At 41.6% G+C, this 23,748-nt stretch overlaps 1 protein-coding gene across 1 annotated transcript; it reads right to left on the bottom strand.

The window, feature by feature from the left end:
- Window positions 1-4,905: 4,905 nt before the first annotated feature.
- LOC106581183 (autophagy protein 5) lies at window positions 4,906-23,734 on the bottom strand. The gene is made up of 8 exons (XM_014163070.2): window positions 23,449-23,734; window positions 22,549-22,710; window positions 22,167-22,294; window positions 21,574-21,652; window positions 18,746-18,908; window positions 18,184-18,278; window positions 12,177-12,294; window positions 4,906-6,510 (listed from the first exon to the last, which is right to left on the bottom strand). Exons 2-8 carry the CDS (start codon window positions 22,654-22,656, stop codon window positions 6,374-6,376), a joined length of 828 nt encoding a protein of 275 aa, XP_014018545.1. The 5' UTR covers window positions 22,657-22,710; window positions 23,449-23,734; the 3' UTR covers window positions 4,906-6,373.
- Between the last annotated feature and the right edge of the window lie 14 nt (window positions 23,735-23,748).

Genomic DNA, 23,748 nt, shown 5'->3' with positions numbered 1-23,748 from the left:
GTATTTTTATTTTTTAACAAATATCGACAAAAACAATATTAATTCATATACAAGTTTTAGTTGCTTTTTTTTCATTGTAGTTAAAGTAGTGCCATACAGTTTAAATGTATTTATAGAGTGAAAAAAGTTTGATTTTGAATTAGACCATTTGCATTTGTGACCTCCCAACCTTAAAAGGGTAGGTGAACATTTTGTCTCATCTGTGATACTTTGGTTAAGACTCAGGTCACAAATAAACAATATACCACATGAATTTTCACTAGTAATACATTTGTTTTAGAAACATTACAAAGCATTTATCTGTTTTCTTGGTTAATTATTGTCAAAAACATTTTTATTTTGGCTGATAAAAAATCTGAGTGGCTGGTAGATTCTTTTAATCTACGTAACACAGTGGCTGGTGGACCAAAAAGTGAATTTTAGGCCCTGTTTGTGAGTGCGTTTTACAAAACCTTTCATGTCTTCAGATGAGCCAGAGAAAACGTCCCCATGGACTGTGGCTCAAGGGCATACTCAAGTAACAAGAACATAAATATTTACATCATTGCATTTTGTTTATTTCAGGAAGTTTTTCAGGTTCCGAATTGGCTATCAGTGGGAAAAATACTGTTAGCAGTGAATCAACATTTTACATGTTTGTCACACAAAGACACAGACAGGGGCTGAGGGTCTAATTCTCTAGTCTATTAAAGACAAAGTACAGTCTTCCTCTTTGCACAGCCAGCTAGGAGCCACAACATCCAGTCAATACTTACTCACACAGACCCTGAGTCAGAGGCTACAGCTGGGAAGTGGGTACAGTAGTTAGAGAGAAAAAGAGGCAGAGTGGATACAGTAAGCTCAGCCACTGCGACAGACACTGATGGGAGGATGTAGATAAAGGCGAGTGACCGTAAAGGCCTTGAAGTGACTCTTTCTCTGCCTTCAGCACCTGCCCATTAGCGGCCTAAGTTAATGACAGGTTGGCCCCTGTGTGGGGCGAGGGGAGGGGGACGCACTCAAAATGAGAGGGCACCCCCGGGAACGAGAGGAGAGTTATTTGCTCCTCTGACAGCCATTCTTACCCCTGGCTACAGGTGTGCTTGAGGTACGGAGGGAACCTGTGTGTGTGAATATGTGTAAGAAAGACAAGGTTTGTATTCATCTGTTTGTGTAGTCACGGCGTGGCGGGGGGTGAGGTGAGGGTGGCAGAGGGGAAAGTTGTCTCCAGTCACCTCGTATAACTTCACAAGGCAGAGTCTGACTTACGGTCTCCAGCATCTCTGGTTAACCTCAACATCCTCATCAAGAGAGAGAGAGGAGGGGGGACTCTTTGGCTAGACAGTAGTTTATTTTTTTCCTTTTGAACTAACAATACAATTTGAGTTTGACTTTCATCAACTCAATACGTGTCATTAAAAGGTATCCAAAAGCAGAAAAGTGTGTGACAGAGAGAAAAGACAGAGAAAGAGAGGGAGTGACTAAAAGCAAATGATAGAGCTAGGGTTTCTAACATTCAGAGAGCTGAACTCTGTCCTTTTAATAATTACAAACTTCAAAGGCTGTTTCCTCGTTAAAACAGATCATTCTCTCTATCCTTTGAAGCAGGAGGAAAAGAGAGGGATGGACAGAGAGAGATGGGACTCTGTGTTTGTAGTGCCAAGAATTGAAAGAAACAATGAGGACAGTAATCTCTTAGATGTGTTTGGTGACTAGTTTACAACAAGTGGAGACTGGGACGGGATGGCCATTTCCTTATTCCACAGAGAGAGAACACGTCCCTCTTGAAAAGAGATTAGATCGGGAGATAAACATGGAATAATAAGGGTAAACAATAGTAATTCAGAAACAGGCTGAAGCTATTCTTTTAAAGGATTGAAAATGAAAACTTAGTCTACAATTTTCTGAAAATATTTTGTATCCACCTTTACCACCCCCTGAACCTCAAATAAACACAAATAAATGACCAAGAGAAATCTCCCAGGTGAAGTGTTTTTACTTCTATATGAAAACCTAGATGTAGAAATAAGAGGCACATAACATCCCCATTCAATGATAATGCAAACCAGAACAGGAACAAAAAGACACAGGCATAGCCCAGAACTATAGTATAAAACAAGTTCATTTTTAATTCAATGTTAATTCTACACAAACATTTTTACAGCATTGTAATCATTGCAGTAAGTAGCAAATGAAAGAAAAGCAAGCTACTGCAAAATAGTGTATATGGAGAGAAAGAAAATAAAAAAACAGAAAGAATGCACATTTGTTTGTTGCAGAGTTAACAGTGAGAACAACTCAGAGTTGAAGATAGCATTCGTTAATCAATAAAATATTGAATTAGTAACGTTTCTACTGACTGGATGGTTCTGTTTGTACCTGTGCTGTAAGTATGACCGCAATCACCAAGAGAAAGTAAAGGAAGGGAGAAAAGACAAACAGCAGAGGAACGGAAAAGTATCTCTGAACTCTTGTTTGCATATTGACTAGTGTGTGTGGTGGAAGGAAAACTACAGTATTTGTAAATAAGCTCAGAGTCCAAATGTAGAAATATAGAGCAGAAATCCCCCCCAGTGAGCTTGTGCCGAGAAAAGGCCCATTGGCCGCCTATGCACTCTCATCCTCTCTTTCTCCCTAATCTCGCTCTCTATCCCGCAGGGGATGCAGCATGGAGGGAATACAGTCATGGATTCCTCTAAATTACTAATCACTCTCATGTGTGTCTGATACCCTCTGACTGCTCTCAGCCCCCTGTAACGTGTTAAACACAAACAAATGTGTGTGTGTGTTTGTGTGAACTCAGTTTCGCGGAATCTAGTACCAATGACTAGAACAGTAAGGGTTTGGTTATTGTTGAAACACATTGGGGGAGCATTTGGGGTTGTTGTTGATGGTAACAGTACAGAGCATGCCCAGTGACCTGCTTAGTGACCTCTGACCTTTCGTTACCACCTCAGCCTTAATGGACGCATCCCGGTCTGCTGATATCTAACAACCACAACAGGATGGACTAAGTGATGACCTGCGAGCAGAAAGGCAATTGGAAAACTGGGGTCAGACATTGTGTCCCACATACAGGTAACTCCCAAAATAAAGGAAACACTTGTGTAAATGATGGATACAAAGTATATCGAAAGCAGGCGCTTCCACACAGGTGTGGTTCCTGAGTTAATTAAGCAATTAACATCCCGTCATGTTCATGTATAAAAATGCACAGTTGCCCATTATTAGGCTACCATGGCTAGGAGAGATCTGAAAATGAGCGTTTGCTAAATTAATAAAATCTCAGAGACTGAGAGGGGTCTCAAAGAACCATAGGGGGATTAAAGAACACTTATGGGAGTTTCTGTAACTGCGCCTGAGACAGCATTTTCCACCACCATCAACAAAACACCAAATTATGGAATAAAGTTCTAGACACGTGTAGAATCTATGCCAAAGTGCACTGAAGCTGTTCTGGTGGCCCAACACCCTATTAAGACACTTTATGTTGGTGTTTCCTTTATTGTGGCAGTTACCTGTACTTCCCCATTGTAATGAAAAACAAATGGTTGCCGAGGATCACTTTGGGTGAGTTGCTAGACATGCTACCAAGGGCTTGGAGATCTGAGGAATGGCAGTATACACATGCAATAGAGATATTTAAAGGCTCTGCAATAGAGATACAGATAGAGTTGTCAGTATTGAGCAACTCACTCCAATAGGTTGACTGAGAGTCTAGCTCTGCTCTTCATCATCGGCTTGTGTCTTTGTGACTGAGTCAAAAGTATGTGTCTACTGTGTACACACACACACACACACACACACACACACACACACACACACACACACACACACACACACAGCCTTCAGAAAGTATTCACATCCCTTTCATTTTTTCACATTTTGTTATTAAATTGAGATGTGTCACAGACACAATAACCCATAATGTTAAAGTGGAATAGAAAATGTAAAAAATGAAAAGCTGAAATGTTTTGAGTCCATAAATATTCAACCCCTTTGTCAAGGCAAGCCTAAATAAGTTCAGAAGTTAAAATGTGCTTAACAAATCACATAAGTTGCATGGACTCATTCTGTGTTCAATAATGATTTTTGAATGACTACTCCCATCTCTTTACCCCACATTTATGTGTAAGGTCCCTCAATCGATTAGGACATTTTAAGCACAGATTCAACTACAAAGACCTGGGAGGTTTTTCAATGCCTCGCAAAGAAGAGCACCGATTGGTAGACGCTAAATATCCCTTTGAGCATGGTGAAGTTATTAATTAGGCTTTGGATGGTGTATCAATACACCCAGTCACTACAAAGATACAGGCGTCCTTCCCAAGTCAGTTGCCGGAGAGGAAGGAAACTGCTCAGGTATTTCCCCATGAGGCCAATGGTGATTTAAAAACAGTTAGAGTTTAATGGTTGTGATAGGAGAAAACTGAGGATGGATCAACAACATTGTAGTTACTCCACAATACTAACCTAAATGACAAAGTGAAAAGAAGGAAGCCTGTACAGAATTCATATTTTCCAAAACATGCATCCTGTTTACAACAAGGCACTAAAGTAATACTGCAAAAAATGTGGCAAAGAAATGTTTTGTCCTGAATACAAAGTGCTATGTTCGGGGCAAATCTAATACAACACATTACTGATTACCAATCTCCATATTTTCAAGCATGGTGGTGGCTGCATCATGTTATGGGTTTGCTTGTCATCGGCAAGGACTAGGGAGTTTAGGATAAAAAGAAACGGAATACAGCTAAGCTGTAAGCACAGGCAAAACCTGATTCAGTGTTCTTTCCAACAGACACTGGGAGACAAATTCACCTTTCAGCAGGACAATAACCTACACCATAAGGCCAAATCTACACTGGAGTTGCTTACCAAGAAGACAGTGAATGTTTGAGTGGCCTAGTTACAGTTTTGACTTTAATCTACTTGAAAATATATGGCAAGACATAAAAATGGCTTTCTAGCAATGATCAACAACCAACTTGACAGAGCTTGAAGACTTTTTAAAATAATAAAATGGGCAAATATTGTATAATCCAGGTGTGCAAAGCTCTTATAGACTTGCCCAGAAAGACTCACAGCTGTAATCACTGCCAAAGGTGTTTCTAACATGTAGTCTCAGGGGGGAGAATACTTACATTTTTTTGTATTTTGTTAAATTGTAACATTTTCTTCCACTTTCACATTAGAGTGTTTTGTGTAGATCATTGACCAAAAATGACAATGAAATCCATTTGAATCCCACTTTGTAACAACAAAATGTGTAAAAAGTAGCCATACACACATGTAGATACACACACGTATGCACATGCCTACCCCTCAGACAGTACCCCACGTCGAGCCCAGCCCTGACTCAGAGCTGTAAACTCCCCTATCCCATCCTCCTAGGTGGCGAATGAGGAAGCCTGATGTGCTTAGACAGGTGTGACATCACAAGTTTCCCTCCCCTTCGACTGTAACAACACACTCCAAATTACATGTCTGGCCCCGTCTCCCTTTGACACGAGACACGCAAGAGAGAAGACAGACAGGATTCCATTCGGACTCTTCACACCTTCCTCACACCCTCCATGCCCCTCTAGGAGACTTTAAATGATGTCTCCAATTACAACACGCAGACTCACACAACCCCAAGGCTTGGCATGGAGACAGAAGTTTAGCAGTATCATTAGTAGCAGGAGGAATTCCAATAGATAATTAGCCATGGAGATGAGAGAGCATCGGCAGTAAATGACACGAGAGAGAAAGGGGGGGAGGGAGGAAGAGAGAGAAGAAAGAGTCAGGAAATACAGTGAGAGAGGAAGATGGAGAATATAAAGACAGAGTGAGAGCGAGAGACAAAGAATGAAGAAGTGAAGTGTCTTTAAAAATCTCCTTTCACTCCTCAGTGGCATACAGTACAAGTGTGTAAACTCAGTGTGACTTTATGAACGTCCAGCCGTGTAGCTCATGATGTGACTCGGGAAAACGAAGGAAATTTCTGTTTGTAGAGGGTCCCACTAGGCATGTCTGGGCCCTGTCTCTTTCTCTAGGAGGAGGAAGAGGAGAGAGGTGGTGGTAAGCAGAATCTCCCTGCCTCTCTTTTTAAACAGATGAGTTCTCTTTCAGTTTGGCCTTCCACATTTTGGGCGGAACAACTTTCCCCAAACAGGTAAAGGTCCAAAAGAGATGGAGTGCGAAGGAGGAGAGGAAAAGAGATGGAAAACAGAAAACGGTACATTTTCTCCTGGTGGGCTCCTTTTTGGGACAAGTTGAATGAGATGACGTCACACTGCGATTGCGTCACTCTTCGCACCCAGTCACGTGGGTTTTCCTGCTCTCTAAAGAGTCCGTTCGGGAGTTTGCAACTTTCCCAGTTGCCGGGTGTTACCAAACTTTGCCAGAGGTGTCAGTCGCTAGGCGCGGGTATGACGCTGATGTGGAGGAAGTTATCAGGGTGACTGAGGTGCTCGCTCAGCCACTGCAGCGGGGTCTCCAGCAGGGGCTCAATCCCATGGATCACCACCTGGTAGTGCTTGGACTCCTCTGTATAAGGAGAGAGAGAAGGGAGACATGGAGGGAGAGGGATGGAGTATGAGAATGAGCTACAACTTAAAAATCCTTTTGACTGTGTGTTGGGCTCCATATATTTATATTTCTACAAACAGAAATGCTAGAATTTTCTTTAAACATCACTAGTCATAGATTATAGTGTGGGAGTGTGCGTCTGTGTGCAAGCGATAGTTAAGTGAGTGTGTGTTTAAGTTGTCCCTCTCACCTCAGAATGACCGAAGCCTCTCGGCTAGCGACAGACAGATTAATCAATCACAGTGACCAAGCCTGACCCTGGGACTGACCACAGGTCACACAGCAAGACAAATGAGCCTCACTCACTGATGGCCTGACGAGGTGTGCACGTGTGTGTTTGTGTGTGTAAGTGTGAGTTAGTATGATAATCTGCATGCGTGAAAGATTGCCAGCAGGTAAACGTATCTGAATGGGTGTGAGTAAGTCTCGATGGACATATGTTGTATGTGTGTACATTGATGCCTGTAAGTTACTGGTTTAACTCAAAGCAACAGTAGCCCCACCCCTCCAGAGACACTGGGCCCCAGGTCATGACCTTTTACCCACTCATATCAGAGCACTGAGGGGAAGGGCGGGGTCAAAACACTAGAGGGGGCAGTAGCCAAGTCATGTAGGAGCTCAGTGTCTATATGACTACACACACATACACTGACCGTTTCTCCTTATAAGGTACCAAAAGATGCATACTGTTGCATGTACACGTAATATCCGAACGACCGTTACAATCGTTAGAAATATCTGAGTGAAGAATCCAGTGTTAGTAAGAAGCTCCTCAGGCACACCCACCACCTGCAGACTGCTATACAGTATAGATATACAGTGCCGTGAAAAAGTATTTGCCCCCTTCTGATTTTCTCTATTTTCGCATATTTTTGATACTGAATGTTAACATATCTTCAACTAAAACCTAATATTAGATAAAGGGAACCTGAGAAAACAAATAACTTTATTTAATTAACAATACCCCTGTGTGGAAAAGTAATTTCCCCCTGACACTCAATAACTGGTTGTACCACCTTTAGCTGCAATGACTGCAACCAAACACTTCCTGTAGTTGTTGATCAGTCTCTCACATCACTGTGGAGGAATTTTGGCCCACTGTTGCATGCAGAACTGCTTTAACTCAGCGACATTTGTGGGTTTTCAAGCATGAAGTGCTCGTTTCAAGTCCTGCCACAACATCTCAATTGGGATTAGGTCTGGACTTTGACTAGAACATTCCAAAACTTGTCTTGCTGCATGACCCAGCTGCGCTTCAGCTCATAGACGGATGGCCTGACATTCTCCTGTAGAATTGTCTGATGCAGAGCAGAATTCATGGTTCCCTCTATTAAGACAAGTCATCCAGGTCCTGAAGCAGCAAAGCATCCCCAAACCATCACACTACCACCACCATGCTTGACCGTTGGTGTGAGGTTCTTACTGTGGAATGCAGTGTTCTACCTTTGACTCTTCTGTCTATAGAACATTCTTCCAAGAGTCTTGATAATCATCCAGGCTCTTCCAGGTGCTTTTTGGTAGACTTGAGTCAACTTTTTGAATGAGATGGGTCCCATTATGATGGGGCGAAAACCAAACACTGCATTTCACAGTAAGAACCTCACACCAACGGTCAAGCATGGTGGTGGTAGTGTGATGGTTTGGGTTTGTTTGCTGCTTCAGGACCTGGATGACTTGTCTTAATAGAGGGAACCATGAATTCTGCTCTGCATCAGACAATTCTACAGGAGAATGTCAGGCCATCCGTCTATGAGCTGAAGCGCAGCTGGGTCATGCAGAAAGACAATGATCCAAAACGCACAATCAAGTCGACATGAAAATGGTTAAAAAGCAACTAATTTGAAGTTTTGGAATGTTCTAGTCAAAGTCCAGACCTAATCCCAATTGAGATGTTGTGGCAGGACTTGAAACGAGCACTTCATGCTTGAAAACCCACAAATGTCGCTGAGTTAAAGCAGTTCTGCATGCAACAGTGGGCCAAAATTCCTCCACAGTGATGTGAGAGACTGATCAACAACTACAGGAAGCACTTGGTTGCAGTCATTGCAGCTAAAGGTGGTACAACCAGTTATTGAGTGTCAGGGGGAAATTACTTTTTCACACAGGGGTATTGGGTATTGCATAACTTTGTTAATTCAATTAATAACACAAAAAATGTATACTTAAGTTATTTGTAAACTCATTTTCCCTTCGTCTAATATTAAGGCCTATTACATTGAAATAACTTGATCCCACTTTAAACCAACTACTGCTCTTGAGAAAATAAAACAATGACTGCATTACCAATTGTGGCTTGTGTTCATGATGCCGTTCCAGCAATGTACATTTGAACATTTTAATCATTTAGCAGATGCGCTCATCCAGAGCGACTTACAGGAGAAATTATGGTTAAGTGCCTTGCTCAAAGGCACATTGTCAGATGTCTCACCTAGTTGGCTCTAGGATTCGAACCAGCGACCTTTTGGTTGCAGGCCCAACATTCTTAAACGCTGGGCTACCTTGCCGCCCTATGTACATAGCAATTTATATGTATAGCCTATGATCACATATACGATCAATACACTCACAAGTACTGACATTCATACTGCAATAACACTTTCCCTCTCTCTTCCACATACTGTACCCCTGGTGACAGTAGCAGGCACAGGTGGGGGGAGGAGGGGTGCTCCCCTGACTCTCACTATGACACAAGGAACATTCATCCCAAATATACACAGCTTGAATACCTACACACAGAATGTATGGTCTGGTAGGCCCTCTTATGGTTGTCATGTCTTTTTCAGAGGGTGGAGACCAACGTGATTAATCTGTATTTCTCCTCTGAAACGTTGTGAAAGCACTGTGTCATAGTGGAAGGATTTTGAGTCCTCTAGATAGAATTCTATTGGGTATTTTCCATGGATCCTCCTATACTGTGGCCAGAAGGCGTGGGATATCGCCTAGGTTTTACTGGAATGTGACATAGTATTAGGGTTCTTAGGAAGACTGACAGAGACGTTTTCACATCTGAATCACACTGTGCTGCTGTGAGCCATTAACATGGTGTGAGTTCCAAATGGAACCCTATTTCCTTCATAGTTCACTACTTTTGACCAGAGTCCTATGGGCGCTTGTCACAAGTCGTGCACTATTTAGAGAATAGGGTGCCATTTGGGATGCAAGCATGGTTGTTATACATTACTATGGTGTTTTAGGATTGGGGCCAATTCAGTTGTGTTTGATTAATGTTAATGGCATTAATCAAAACACATAACTTTATTGACCCCAATCCCAAAACACTATAGCAATGTATAACTCCATAACTTATTTCCAAAGAGGAATATTGACCACCATAGTTTGAATAAAAATAAAATCTGACAAATTTTCATACAAACTGCGGTTGACTACTGCAGCGACTAACAGTCAAGACATGTTTTGTTACTTAAGTATAGCCGAGTCCAATTTAAGAAGGTCACAACCCCATTCTTCCCTGCAGTGAGGCCAGCCAAGACTGAACAGTTACACCAAAACTCAACCAACACACTGGCCGGCCAATAAGAAATATGTGTGTGTATGTTAGGGGGAACTGACAGGTAGAAATCTATCAATTCATCTCTCTAGACCTGAAAAACATCTTTGTCTTGTGATGTCTCATAAGAGTAATTTCCTTCAGCAAGTTAGGTAGTTTGTTTTTTCAATAATATACTCAACTGCATTTCAAAGAAAGAACAGGGAAATGGAGTTTGCAGGTATACAATAAACAGACCATAAGGTATTGACTTGAAGACCTCTGTCTCATTTCTGCCTCCCCCTACTCAACACCTAGCAACACCTAACACACCCACCGTCCCTCATATCAAACCAACCACTGAAACCCAGAACACCCCCGCTCTCTGAACAGTGAGACGGCCCGTTTGATGAGAAGAGACTGGATTCGCTATTGATTCTGACTGTGGTGTTCTGTGTGGGCGGATTGGCCAATAGTTTCACTCCTTTGTTCTGTGGGTTGTACCATGAATGAGTAAAATCAATAAGAGTGGTGTGTAGGCGAGTATTGTTGGCGTGTGGGCTTGTCAGTCGGGGAGATTTCTGCATTCTCCACTTATTAGAAATATCACCACAAAACCTGTTTTTCTTCATAAGAAACATGTCACATCTGTAAAGGACATGACGGGGGAATTCTCAGAAGGCTTCGATCCGCCAAGGCAACTCTTTCTGAGGCTCGTTCAATTGAATTTGTCCTGCGTCATACAAGGGGAGAAACGTGTTACTGTTCAGACATACCTCTCCTGTCTCTAACCCAGTCAAACCATGTCTAATACCTTGGTCAAAACAAAGCGTTCGCAGACGTCAAAGCTGACCAACTGACTGCTAATCAGAATAAGATGTTGATGTTCGATTTTCCTGCGTGGGTGGAAGAACATCGGTCCAGTCCGGTAACAGTACGACTCATCTGAGTATCATGCTGCCGTAAGCTGGGAATCCCCAGTTAATATAACCCCTGGTTACATGTTTCCTTGGGTTAGTTCAGTTTGATGGGTTTCGGGGTGCTTTGAAGGACCATTAAGGCTTCCAGACAAAACAGAGGGGAATGTTTAAAAATGTTGGTTTGATGTTAGAAACATCAGTCGAGTGCTGAGACGTCCTTATCCGATAGGTCCTCACAAGGAATCGGGTCCCCAGAATACGTCTGTGAACAATGCTGCCATTAGGCTGCCTGAGTACCCCCCCAGTCCCTCCAATCCAAACACACCGCTATAATCCCCCGCTATCACACACCCATCTCCCCAGCGAGGAAGAGAGGGAAACACAACAAACGACAGGAGACAAAGCAGCACTTTCACCTTTATCAAGCCAAGCCACCACCATCCTCAGAGGAGAGCAGAGAAGGAATTGAGAAAAGAGAGAAATGGATAAAAGAGATTATAGAAGTACAGGAAGGGGATGAAAAGAAAATATAGTGATTCTTGATAAAGCAAGAGAGAGTGGGAGAAAAGGAGCGAGAAAGAGAAAGATATGTGAGGGAGGCAGACAGAGAGTGAAAGAGATAGAGGCAGGCCGGCAGACAGAGCAGTAGTAATGGTAGTGGTGCATTGCTCCATGCAGGTGATTCTCCTGCAGGTCCTCTGTCTCACAGCTCCATTGTCTGCTTATCTACTTCCTCTGCACAGCCCTCCAGACACTACCTGTTTAGGCTGCCTCGCTCTCCATCGCTCCCTCTTCTCTACATGTAGCGCCGCTCCTCATTCCACTCTGTATTTTCTTCCCCTCCCCGTCGCGTTTCACTCTTTCACATGAGGGCAACTATTTTCCCTCCTCGACCCTCTCGTGTGTTTTATCTCTGAGCATTGATCTCTAAAAGTCCTCTTTTACTGTGTAAATAAAATAGACCTACATGGCTGATGTCTTTTATTCTCTGGCTTCCTGTGAGATGCAGAGCACCCTTTGATAGCACAGTGAGGAAGAAACAGGTCTGCTTTCTCTTGTGTGTGTGTGTGGGTTTAATGTGTGTGTGTGTGTGTGTGTGTGTGTGTGTGTGTGTGTGTGTGTGTGTATGTATGTATATATATATATAAATATATAAAAGAGGTGGATGTAGTACAGGTGTAATTAGTGTAGTACAATGTCTATGAGTAGGTAAGTACCGTCGTTGGATATAGCCATGGGGTACACCTCCTTCAGCAGATCCCCAAGCGTGTGTGTGTGGCCGTCGGGCGAGATAGGGCGAAACAACTTCTGGATGAATGGTCTGTCACTCATCGTCTACACGGAGAGGGGGGAGAGGAATCAGAGCATGACAAATAAATTACATACAGTGCCTTCGGGAAGTATTCACACCCCTTGATTTTTCCCCACATTTTGTTGTGTTACAGCCTGAATTTAAAATTCATTAAATTGGGATTGTGTGCCCGTGATCTACACGCAATATCCCACAATGTCAAAGTGGAATTTTGTTTTTCATTTTTTAACAAATTAATCAAAAATTAAAAGCTGTAATGTCTTGAGTCAATAATTATTCAACCCCTTTGTTATTTCAAGCCTAAATACATTCAGGAGTAAAAATGTGCTTAAAAAGTCACATAATAAGTTGCATGGACTCACTGTGTGCAATAATAGTGTTAAACATGATTTTTAAATTGATTACCCTATCTCTGTACTCCACACATACAATTATATGTAAGGTCCCTCAGTTGAGTAGTGAATTCAAGCACAGATTCAACCACAAAGATCAGGGAGGTTTTCCAATGCCTTGCAAAGTAGGACACCTGATGGGTTCAAATAAAAAAGGTGACACTGAATATCCTTTGAGCCTGGTGAAGTTATTAATTAGGATTGGATGGTGTATCAATACACCCAGTCACTACAAAGATACAGGAGTCCTTCCCAACTCAGTTGCCGGAGAGGAAGGAAACCGCTCAGGGATTTCACCATGAGGCCAATGGTGACTTTAAAACAGTTACAGAGTTTAATGGCCGTGATAGGAGAAAACTGAGGATGGATCAACAACATTGTAGTTACTCCACAATACTAACCTAAATGACAGAGTGAAAAGAAGGAAGTCTGTACAGAAAAAAAATATTCCAAAACATGCATCCTGTTTGCAATAAGTTACTTAACTAATTACTCAAGTACTTTTATGCAATAGCTTGACAATAGCCCTAACGCAAGAACATAAAATGAAGTGCTTATTCTAGGTTACAAGTCATGACTTGATTATTTCTGGCGTAGACCCAAGCCCTCGGGAACTGCGCCCCAAATTAATATGCCACTAAATAAGCCAAAGTCTCTAACGATTCAATCACAGCCTACTCCAGTGATAAAAGTTAGGTGCAATACAGGGGAGGCTGGTGAGGTGAAATCGGAGGATGAGCTCATTGTAATGGCTTATAGGTCGTTATCATTAAAACGTCACAATACGTTCAATATGGCTGCTGGGGGGCAAGGAAACCCACAGCTTCACTAAAACCATTGACAACTATGTGCCGTTTTCAAGAGATTGTTAAATGTTATAATTACTTGGTTTTAATATCATCACCTCTTGAAGAACAGAGTCAGAGCTACAAATTGTTCCATGCAAAACAATTGTGCACATTTAGCTCCATCATCAGAGTTACACAGAAAGTAACTGCATGCTTTTCGTGATCAGTAAACATCTATTGATCGTGTCATTTCAGATATGTGAGGGTAGGCTCATGATATCTCTCAATATTGGCTGCCATTAATTGGACATTTGAGTGATATAAAGTGAAAGTGAACTATACCTGACAAGTGTAAGTGGTTTAGGTTAATTTTCTAATCCTTTGCGGGCTCTGCCTGTCAAACAACAGAAGGGTGCATTTGCCGATGTACTGTTAGCTGATAATGTTTACTTTGCAAGCTACCAGTAAAAACTTAGTACAGTTGGCTAAACATATAGTGAGTGATAAGGAAACCTAATGTAGTTTTCCTCTCCAACTGCAGCGTAGACCTATCTAATGAAGTTAGCTAACATAATCCCCTTTTTAACATTGTTTTTAATTGTTTAATTATGATTGCTGCTGACAGACATGACAGGCACTGAGGTAAAAAAAATATAAAAATATAATTGGCTAGCTAGCTAATAACAGATTACGTCAACATGGCTAGTTAACAAGCTAACTTTCAGTAGATAAACTAAATGGCTATATTTGCTTGCCATCTATAGTAGTGATGACAGTAGTCCGACTGACAACTTTACCAGCACGAGGAGTTGCCGATGTCAAGCTCTTTCCAAAAGCCTAATCTCTGATGAAGCCAGATAAATGACACGTTGATTGCTTAGCTAGCTAGTTACATTTCAAATGGATAGGCTACCCTCACACATCTGAAATGACATGATCAATTGATGTATAGTGATCATGAAAAGCACATTACTTCCTGTTTAACTCTGATGATAGAGCTAAATGTGCGCAATTGTTTTGAATGGAATAATCTAAAATGTCTAATTCTATCATTTTCTAGAGGTGATGATATTACAACAAAAATGTATAACGTTTGACAATCCCTTGAAAATGGCATGCAGTTGTCAATGATTTTAGTGGAGCCAAATCAAACGCTCTGCACCGTTTTGAGACGTTTTACTGATAACGACCTATTGAAGACAAGAGTCCATCTACAGACACATCTAGTAAAATATTAAAACTGGTGCTTGCTACCCAATCTCTGATCTGAGGGCACATGAGAAAGGTGCCGCTCGCTGGATATGGTCCAGAAGATCAGGTGTTCGCACACGGACACCGGCGATCGGGTTGGCTATCAGTTCTGTGAAACCAGTTTGTCTATCAGTTCAGGGAAACCAGGGGCCTCCGAGGTGACAAACGGCGAGTCTGACACACAATAGCAACTAATCATGGGAGCTGTGAAAAGGAAACCGGCAACGGGAGGGTTCGGGTAACGGAGCTGTAACTAACACCGCCGGGCACATGGTAGGGAAGGTGGCTCCAAAGGCGCGAAGCTGGCTCTCGGGTTACCAGAAAGAGTGACTCACTGACAGGAATCGCAGAGTTTGTGCAGGATTATGCCGGGAGCTGGAGTGGAGAGAGTGCGATAAGTGACAGCTACTTCGTTGCATTTTTAAAAACCGCCATGAATAATTGACCCGGGTACCATACAAAGAGGGGGCCACTGATCCTGGAGAGAAGCGCGATACTCTTGGACGGTGACACTTTCTTTTCAGTTCGTGTGACACCAGAGCTAGCAGAGTACCACCTGGCGACACCCAAGAGCGATGCGTCATTAACTCTCCAACGATGAGAGGTCAGGTGAAAAGCGACTCGCTCTCCCTGACTGAAGCAAGCAAGGGAACTCAACCCATAGCCTAATTGCCGGAGTGGATTCAATCCGACTAATTGGCAGTAAACTTGTGGCTGAGGTGCACAAACGTCAATCAATATAATAATTATTATTATTGGCCCGTGACAAGAACGGGAAAAAGCGGTGAGGGAGTGCCCTTCTCAAATAGAACAGTGATCTGCGCCGCTCGGTCATGTTGTCAACAAGGCAGCATGGTGCATCGTCTAGAAACATATATTTATTTTCCATAAAATATATGTTTGAATTTTCAAACTAGATTTAGTTCGGAAGGCAATTACTCCACAGGCTTAATCTAGTCTTGGCTACTTCACCGTGGGCTTTGAACGGGGCGCCTGGCTCACTCCCAGGAGCCAGCCCGGTCCAAAATGAATGCTATTCACTTTTCACCCGGTGCAAACTCCTCCCACCGGGGTAACCCGGCCCAGATAATCAAACCCCCCTCACTGAATGAGTCAGTTGGAGAGAAAGCATTGGCACTTTTCTCACTGAGCCCAAGACCTTCCACTGGTAAATAAAAAATTGGAGCTTTCATTTTCCTCAACCACTGAGGCACCATGTAATGTACAGTATACATGCAGGCTACCTCTCATGGAATTGGATGCCCTTACATTAATTACTTTTTGCAAATCCAATCAGTTTTCCACGTTGATTCAACGTCATCACATTGATCTTTTGGGTTAAAATGACGTGGAAACAACGTTGATTCAACCGGTTTTTGCCCAGTGGGATTTTCATTTTACGCCAGATTTAATGGCTTTGGCACTTTGTAACACAGTGGCGTCACTTTTGGAGCTGGAAACTGGCGGCCGAATAAGACTTGCGCGTGCAATCACCAAGTGCGCACAATGGCACTCTAGGACGCACACGCAATGACACAGATAAATCCATCCCCTCGAAATCTCTTCCCTTTTCAAAAAGGAGCACAGTCTAGCGGAAGTGAGTGCTCTGTTATTTAGAGTCAATGTTGTCATTAATTCTGTCTGCATCAAAAGCAGCATGTTATTTACACTAAAGACCGCAATTTGTCAGAGGGGGGCCTGCAGGTTGAAATACAGTCATCAATGATGACTACTGCATCTGGACGAGGATAGCTTTGTCCGCTGTTGGTTCAGTTAACTTTGGAGTACACAATGCGTCTGGTTTTACAATCACTGTTTTATTATTGTGTTGGACCGTTTTATTATAGGCAAAATAAAAAACGCTTAGTTGAAGTGTGAAATTAGTTACATATGTACCTAGTTTTGGGACAACATCGGGAGTCTGTGTATTGTCCAACCAATAGAGACTCCCAATGTTGTGTCCCAAAGCTCATTTGTACCAAGCTTTGGTTTAATTTTGCATGTATTTGTTTATGATAGCCATATATCCATGTGACGGAATTGGCCACAATATTATAATTGAAGACTAGGCATTACATCACATTTTCCTGGAAGTGGCAAAAAATATTCATCATCTCATTTTGTGGTAACATTTTGTTTCCTTTACTAACTAAAAGTCAATATAGGCCAAGACGTTTTTATAATGTTTTAGTCAACACTTGAATGATATATTTTATTGTTCTGTTTGGTCGTCTTTAATTTTGAATAGATTTATGATTGTAACATTCCAGTGAAAACATTGATGCGAGATTTTATGGGCATAAAGGCTGACATCTGTTATAACACAGCAGCAAAGCCCTGACAACCTACTCTGATTCCCCTGGAGAAATTTCCACATCAAACTATATTCAGCAATATATCACTAGAACCCCTTCACAACTGACTCGTCCAAACATGCCTTCATTTGTTTATTCTTGTTGAGAAGAGATGGCCTCAAATACTATGGAATAAGGTAGGCAAAGCTATAAACCAGTCGAGCTGATCCGAGGGCTTATTGAGCGCAGTCTTGGGTGAAATTATGCCTGTTCCAGGCGCGCCGTATCCCCACGCAGTTTTCCTACACTATGGGATACACACGGGCTAATGTTTTACAGACATTCAGGGGGCGACACTGGTGCTTATTCATCTTTTTGAGGGAATTTCATCTGAGTCATGGATGGCGGGATCCCCCTTAGGAATTCACCTTCATTTGAGTTGCCCACATCCAACTATAAACTAGTCAAACGAATCGCTCGCCAAGCACACGGCCAGAAAAAAACATTAGGCTAACACATTTGGAGTGGGTGATCTCTGGGAAAATATGAGGCTTGTTTGATTTATCTGCTGTTATCAAAGGAGTTTAACAAAATACCATTTTTGGGGAAAAAGTTATTCACTGAATATCTCCAGGAAATATTTTGCAACTGAGCACTTCTGTAGGGTTGTTTCTGTCACCGGATCACAATAAATTACAAGCTTACTAACAAATTAAAAGTTGCTCAACAGCAGCCCACTTTAAGCCATAGGACTTGGGCGGTATCCTATTCACGAAGCGCCTTACTAGTCCGTCATACAGCACCATCTACGAGACAGTTCAGGTACTAGACTGCATCGTCATAATACAAGGCAGTGGAGTGCCAATTAATTGATGATTGTGTTGATAAGCAGTTTGTGCAGCACATTTCAGTAATAACATATTTCTGTGTACTGTGTATTTTGTTTCATTCTTACTCTGATTTTCATATTCACTTAATGCTTTCTCATATTCCTAAATGCACTATCATGTTCTATTTGCTTATCAGATGATAAAAGAGTATTCTTTCATTACTATGCATTGCCGTATTTGTGACCGGACGTATTTTTTGGATTGCATCGATTACGTCATCTATTAACAGTAGCAGTGATGCCACACTGCAGGTCACACTGGCTGTGATGTCAACAAGGCGTGTATTAACCCATTTACCAGGTATATCCTGAAGGGGATGTAGCGAAAGCCTCCCTCCTCGGTGGGGTATTCCATCAGCTTACGGTTCATGGCCCAGAACTGGTCAAACTTATCTGAGGAACACAACACAACCAGATTTACATACAAACTGTCCCCATCTCCTTTTATGTTTTTAAACCAGCTCTACAAGGGTTCTGAAACCCTGTTAACCTGTCCTGGTTTCTAACTCCCCTCCCCTGTATCTCACTTTCACACAATTTTAGCTTCTGAAATATTTCAGATCTGTTTTCTCTTCTGGGTGGAGTTGTAACTGTCTCTTTCTCTCTCTGTTTTGGTTATGGAAGCCTCCAAAATAGTATATTTTGGTAAGTGAGAAGAGAAAAAAACTTAGCAGCTGATGCAAAGACACTGTTCAGTGAGCGTGGGTGGCGTGGTTTTGACTGGTTGGCTTGAGGGTGTGTAAGTTGTTGAGTAGAGGGACGAAATAAGGGTACAGAGTCCCAAAGTCAATACTTACGTGTGTGCGTGTGTGTGTGTGTGTGTGTATGTGTGTGTGTGTGTGTGTGTGGGGGGCGCTCACCGTTCTGCAGGCCCATCCACAGCTGCTTGTGGTCTTTCTTCTGCATGTCGTTGATGACCTGGCTCTTGTGTTTGAGGGCATCCGCCTCCTTGATGCTGGACATGAAGTGGGCCTCGATCACAGAGTTAGAGGGGCAGTGGAGCAGGTCACGCTCTGGGAAATTCTACCTCAGAGAAACCACACAGGCAGGACTGCTTTTTATAGAGGTTGACCGATTAATCGGCATGGTCGATTAATTAGGGCCGATTTCAAGTTTTCATAACAATCGGTAATGGGCATTTTTGGACACCGATTGTGGCCGATTAGATTGCACTCCACGAGGAGACTGCGTGGCAGGCTGACCACCTGTTACGCGAGTGCAGCAAGGAGCCAAGGTAAGTTGCTAGCTAGCATTAAACTTATCTTGTAAAAAACATTCAATCTTAACATAATCACTAGTTAACTACACATGGTTGATGATATTACTAGTTTAACTAGCTTGTCCTGCGTTGCAAATAATCAATGCGGTGCCTGTTAATTTATCATCGAATCACAGCCTACTTCACCAAAACGGGTGATGATTTAACAAGGGCATTCGCGAAAAAAGCACAATCGTAGCACCAATGTACCTAACCATAAACATCAATGCTTTTCTTAAAATCAATACACAAGTATATTTTTTTAAACCCGCATATTTAGTTAAAATAAATTAATGTTAGCAGGCAATATTAACTAGGGAAATTGTGTTACTTCTCTTGCGTTCTGTGCAAGCAGAGTCCGGGTATATGCAGCAGTTTGGGCCGCCTGGCTCGTTGGGAACTGTGTGAAGACCATTTCTTCCTAACAAAGACCGTAATTAATTTGCCAGAATTTTACATAATTATGACATAACATTGAAGGTTGTGCAATGTAACAGCAATATTTAGACTTATGGTCACCCTTTCGATAAAATACAGAATGGTTCCGTTCTGATAGTTTCCGGATTTGACCATTTTAATGACCTAAGGCTCGTATTTCTGTGTGTTTATTATATTATAATTAAGTCTATGATTTGTTATTTGATAGAGCAGTCTAACTGAGCGGTGGTAGGCAGCAGCAGGCTAGTAAGCATTCATTCAAACAGCACCTTCCTGCGTTTGCCAGCAGCTCTTAGCAATGCTTGAAGCACAGCGCTGTTTATGACTTCAAGCCTATCAACTCCCAAGATTAGTGCCTATAAGAACATCCAATAGTCAAAGGTATATGAAATACAAATGGTATAGAGAGAAATAGCCCTATAATAACTACAACCTAAAACTTCTTAACTGGGAATATTGAAAACTCATGTTAAAAGGAACCACCAGCTTTCATATGTTCTCATGTTCTGAGCAAGGAACTTAAATGTTAGCTTTTTTACATGGCACATATTGCACTTTTACTTTCTTCTCCAACACTGTTTTTGCATTATTTAAACCAATTTCAACATGTTTCATTATTTATTTGAGACTAAATAGATTTGTATTTATGTATTATATTAAGTTAAAATAAAAGTTTTCATTCAGTATTGGTGTAATTGTCATTATTACAAATATATATTATATTTAAACAATTTAATAATGATTTTCTTTAAAAATATATATAATAATAATAATAATAAAAAATCTATTTAAAAATAAAAAAAAACAATAATCGGTATCGTCGTTGAAAAATCATAATCGGTCGACCTCTAGATTTTTAGCACTGTATACCAGGGGTTGGAACCGGTTCAGGGAACAGAACCGAAAACCGGAAAATAACAATATTTTCAAGGAACAAAAGTGATCTATACTGTTTCGGAACAAAACCATCATTTTAAAAGTATGGGAACCGGTTAATAACGTTATTTTATGTTCCAGGTATTTTTTTCTAGTCCCACTACAAAACACAACAAAGCCCTCACTCTGTCACTCAGAAACGTATTCCAGTGTCTACCTGGAAGCTGAAAATATTTGCCTGTGCGTGTTTAGGCTACCTGACCCTCCCCCTCTGAAGCATAGGCGTCGGACAGTACTGACGTTACAAGCTTGATTCAGAAGATAGGGAGAGAGATTTTTAATTAGCTAGAGAAAAATGTGTAAACTTTTTCAATGCTAGTTAAGGATACTATAGGCCTAGTTATCATGTTTCACATTGGATTTATTAACTATAAAAAGGTAAGACGTGTTTTAAATTCTTATAACGCTCTGCACACACAAGCTTGTTAACGTCTTCTATGGAGGAACTTTGAATGTCCTTTGAACTAGCTATCTAACAAGCTTGAGATAGCTAGCTCAAAGGACATTCAAAGTTCCTCCATAGAAGACACTCCTCCTAGGTAGAATTCTGTGAACCTAATTCATATAATGCATGTCATAACAAGATGCCCAGCGCTTCACGCCTCCTCAACCGTCTCTCGCTACACCCTCAAAATGTTTGTCACAGCTTACGCCATAGGCTACACTCGTCTGTCCATCACGCATGTAAACAACAAGCTTATCATGCATGTAAACAACTATCTTGTCACACTGATTGGTGAAGTAATTTAATCAGCAAAATTTAAAAATATATATATTTCATAGGTTAAAAGAGGAACAGAAAGGAACGTAATAAACCTGTACTATTTTTTTTGATTTGAACCGGTTAAGAACTTTATTTTTCAGGTCGGAACAGTGGAACAAAACAGGGAAAAAAAGTGGTTCTGCTCAGAATGAAACGTTTGGAAAATGATTTTGGTTCCAACTCCTGCTATATACAGGCCAGCATCTGGAGGATTCTACATTTGGAGCAGCAAATATAGTTGCTGCTCCATATGTACTATGTTAACTTGCTGCAAAACAAATTCTGTGTTGTACCTTAAAGTGCACAGTGATGCTCCAGGGCAGGGCAGTGTTGGAGGCATGCAGGTCAAACAGTAATCCGATTGGATAGTGCCTGCAATGAATAAACACAGCCACACCACGTCAGTTGAGAAAACATGTCACCAGGGCTTCATTCTTGTCCAACTCTGAATCATAATGAGTTATCCTCTCCTTCACCTTGGGCTGGATCCTAAGTAACCGATTAATACGTTTTAGAGAAAATAATTTAAATCAACCCCTTATTTACCCAAAGGTCTGAGTTAAATGTGTATGTCACTTTAAGATCAGGACTCATGTCCACCCAAATGTCCAACGCTTGTGTTGGGCTGCCACCTGGTGCCTGAAACGTAGGACTGCAGATAATTGGTATGTCGTCTCCTCATTGATGATGATAGGAGGCGAGTTGATATGCGAGTTGATATTCTGATCTCTAAAATATTTACTTTACTCTACTGCTGTGCTAGAACACTTGTTTCTATGGAGGGGCACAGGGAATTCTAACCATTATATTCACTAGTAGTTGTTAAAACAAGTCAATAATTGACAACACACATAGCCCTCACAGTCCTAATTTAAAGCTCACCCACCATTTGAGTGACGTTCCCTCGAAATCAAACCACATCTCCTCTACGTCCTCGGCCTTCATGACCTTCAGGAAGTGCTTTTTCACCTTGTCTGTGACCAGAGTCAGGTAGCTCATCCTTGGCAGGAGGAGCTGAGGAGAGAACAGCAGAGAGGGGGAGAAGTGAGGGGCTCAATCTAGGTTCCCGCAAGAGTCCATGAGAGAGGAATGGTATCAAATAGTACATGGTTTCCAAGTGTTTGAAGCCATTCTATTTGCTCCGTTACAGCCATTATTATGAGCCATCCTCCCCTCAGCAGCCTCCACTGGCATTGTCCAGCAAAGCGACATCATTTTTTTATTTTTTATTGTATATATAGTACTAGTCTGCATGATGTCACACTTACATAGAAGGGTTCGGCCTCTCTCTCTGTGATCTCATCCTGGTAAAGTGTGAAGCAGGTCGGAATCCGACCAAACCAAACATCCCGCAGCACGTCCTTGTCATCTGCCATCCTCCCGTCGCTCCCAGTGGCACATAAAGGAAGTATTCTCTAGCTACAAACTACCTGTCATCAACAGATTAAAGGGTCAATCTTGGATTGGAACATTCATTTTGGGACATTTAAATGAATGTTATATACCCATTGATTGTTGAAGAGTTTAATTGATCAATTCCTCATGAGTTTAATTGTTAACTGTCGTACCCCACCCGAACCCAAAATATGAGCTTGTTTTACTTGGTTGTTTGTAAACGATGTCATTGTAAACAAACCCTGCATAACATGGCTAAAACTATAATTATCTGTCTATGAGTGGCAGTGACCGTCTGAGTGACCGTTGTTGGAACTCCAGATTTTGCACCAATGAAAGTCAGTCGAAAGCTCTCTACAGAACGTGTCAATCAAGCTCTCTTCGGAACCAGTCAATCACAGCTCTGCAAAGAGTTCGAATCTTACCACATTTTGTGAACACAACTTCAACTAGCCAGCGTTAGGCTAGTGGAGAAATACAAAGTGCTAGTTAGTTAACGTGTTAGCTAGATACTGTAACTAACTAGCCACGACTTCACTGGTGGTGAGGAATAAGATTACATTTAACATAGTTAGACTTACATTTAAATTATTCTGTATTGACTTGCTAGCTAGCCAACTAGCTAGATAGCTGCGTATGCTACCTAGCCTCACTCGCACCGGCAAGAATAGTAGCGAGGCTGTGGGCACATTTGAAAGTTTGCCCTAAACAAGTGGTAGGACTAGGAGCAGATCATTACTAAAAGTTGAGACAAATGATGAACAACATCTTACTTTTCTAGAGCGTTTGTAACCAGCTGCGATTAAGGAAGAGGGCCGTGGTGATGTTGTCATTCGCCTGTCAAGGAAAAAAGCAAAGAAATCCTCCTTTTCCCCGACGAGGTGTAACCTGCAGTATAGAGTGTCATCCAGCGTTCATTGGAGTGTATTACAATAATCATGTCGAGATGGTTGTATTCAGCGCAAAGATGACCTATAAAGTTGTTGGTTAGTGACGAAAATTTTGATTCGCCTAGTAATCGATAAGTAATTTTGTAGTTATTGGTAGTTTCATTTACAGCTTGCAAACCACTG

This window comes from Salmo salar, chromosome ssa02 (assembly GCF_905237065.1).
Source record: "Salmo salar chromosome ssa02, Ssal_v3.1, whole genome shotgun sequence".
Classification (NCBI taxonomy): Eukaryota; Metazoa; Chordata; class Actinopteri; order Salmoniformes; family Salmonidae; genus Salmo; species Salmo salar.
The sequence above is the reverse complement of the archived record's forward strand: the minus strand, read 5'-3'. Positions and strand labels throughout refer to the sequence as shown.

Excerpts from the sequence above, each read along its gene's own strand:
- LOC106581183 (XM_014163070.2), bottom strand. The coding sequence starts at position 22,656 with ATGGCAGATGACAAGGACGTGCTGCGGGATGTTTGGTTTGGTCGGATT. Across the intron at positions 21,653-22,166 it reads GAGGGAACGTCACTCAAATG|GCACTATCCAATCGGATTAC; the intron begins GTGGGTGAGCTT and ends TATTCATTGCAG. Across the intron at positions 18,279-18,745 it reads GTGGATGGGCCTGCAGAACG|ATAAGTTTGACCAGTTCTGG; the intron begins GTGAGCGCCCCC and ends TGTGTTCCTCAG.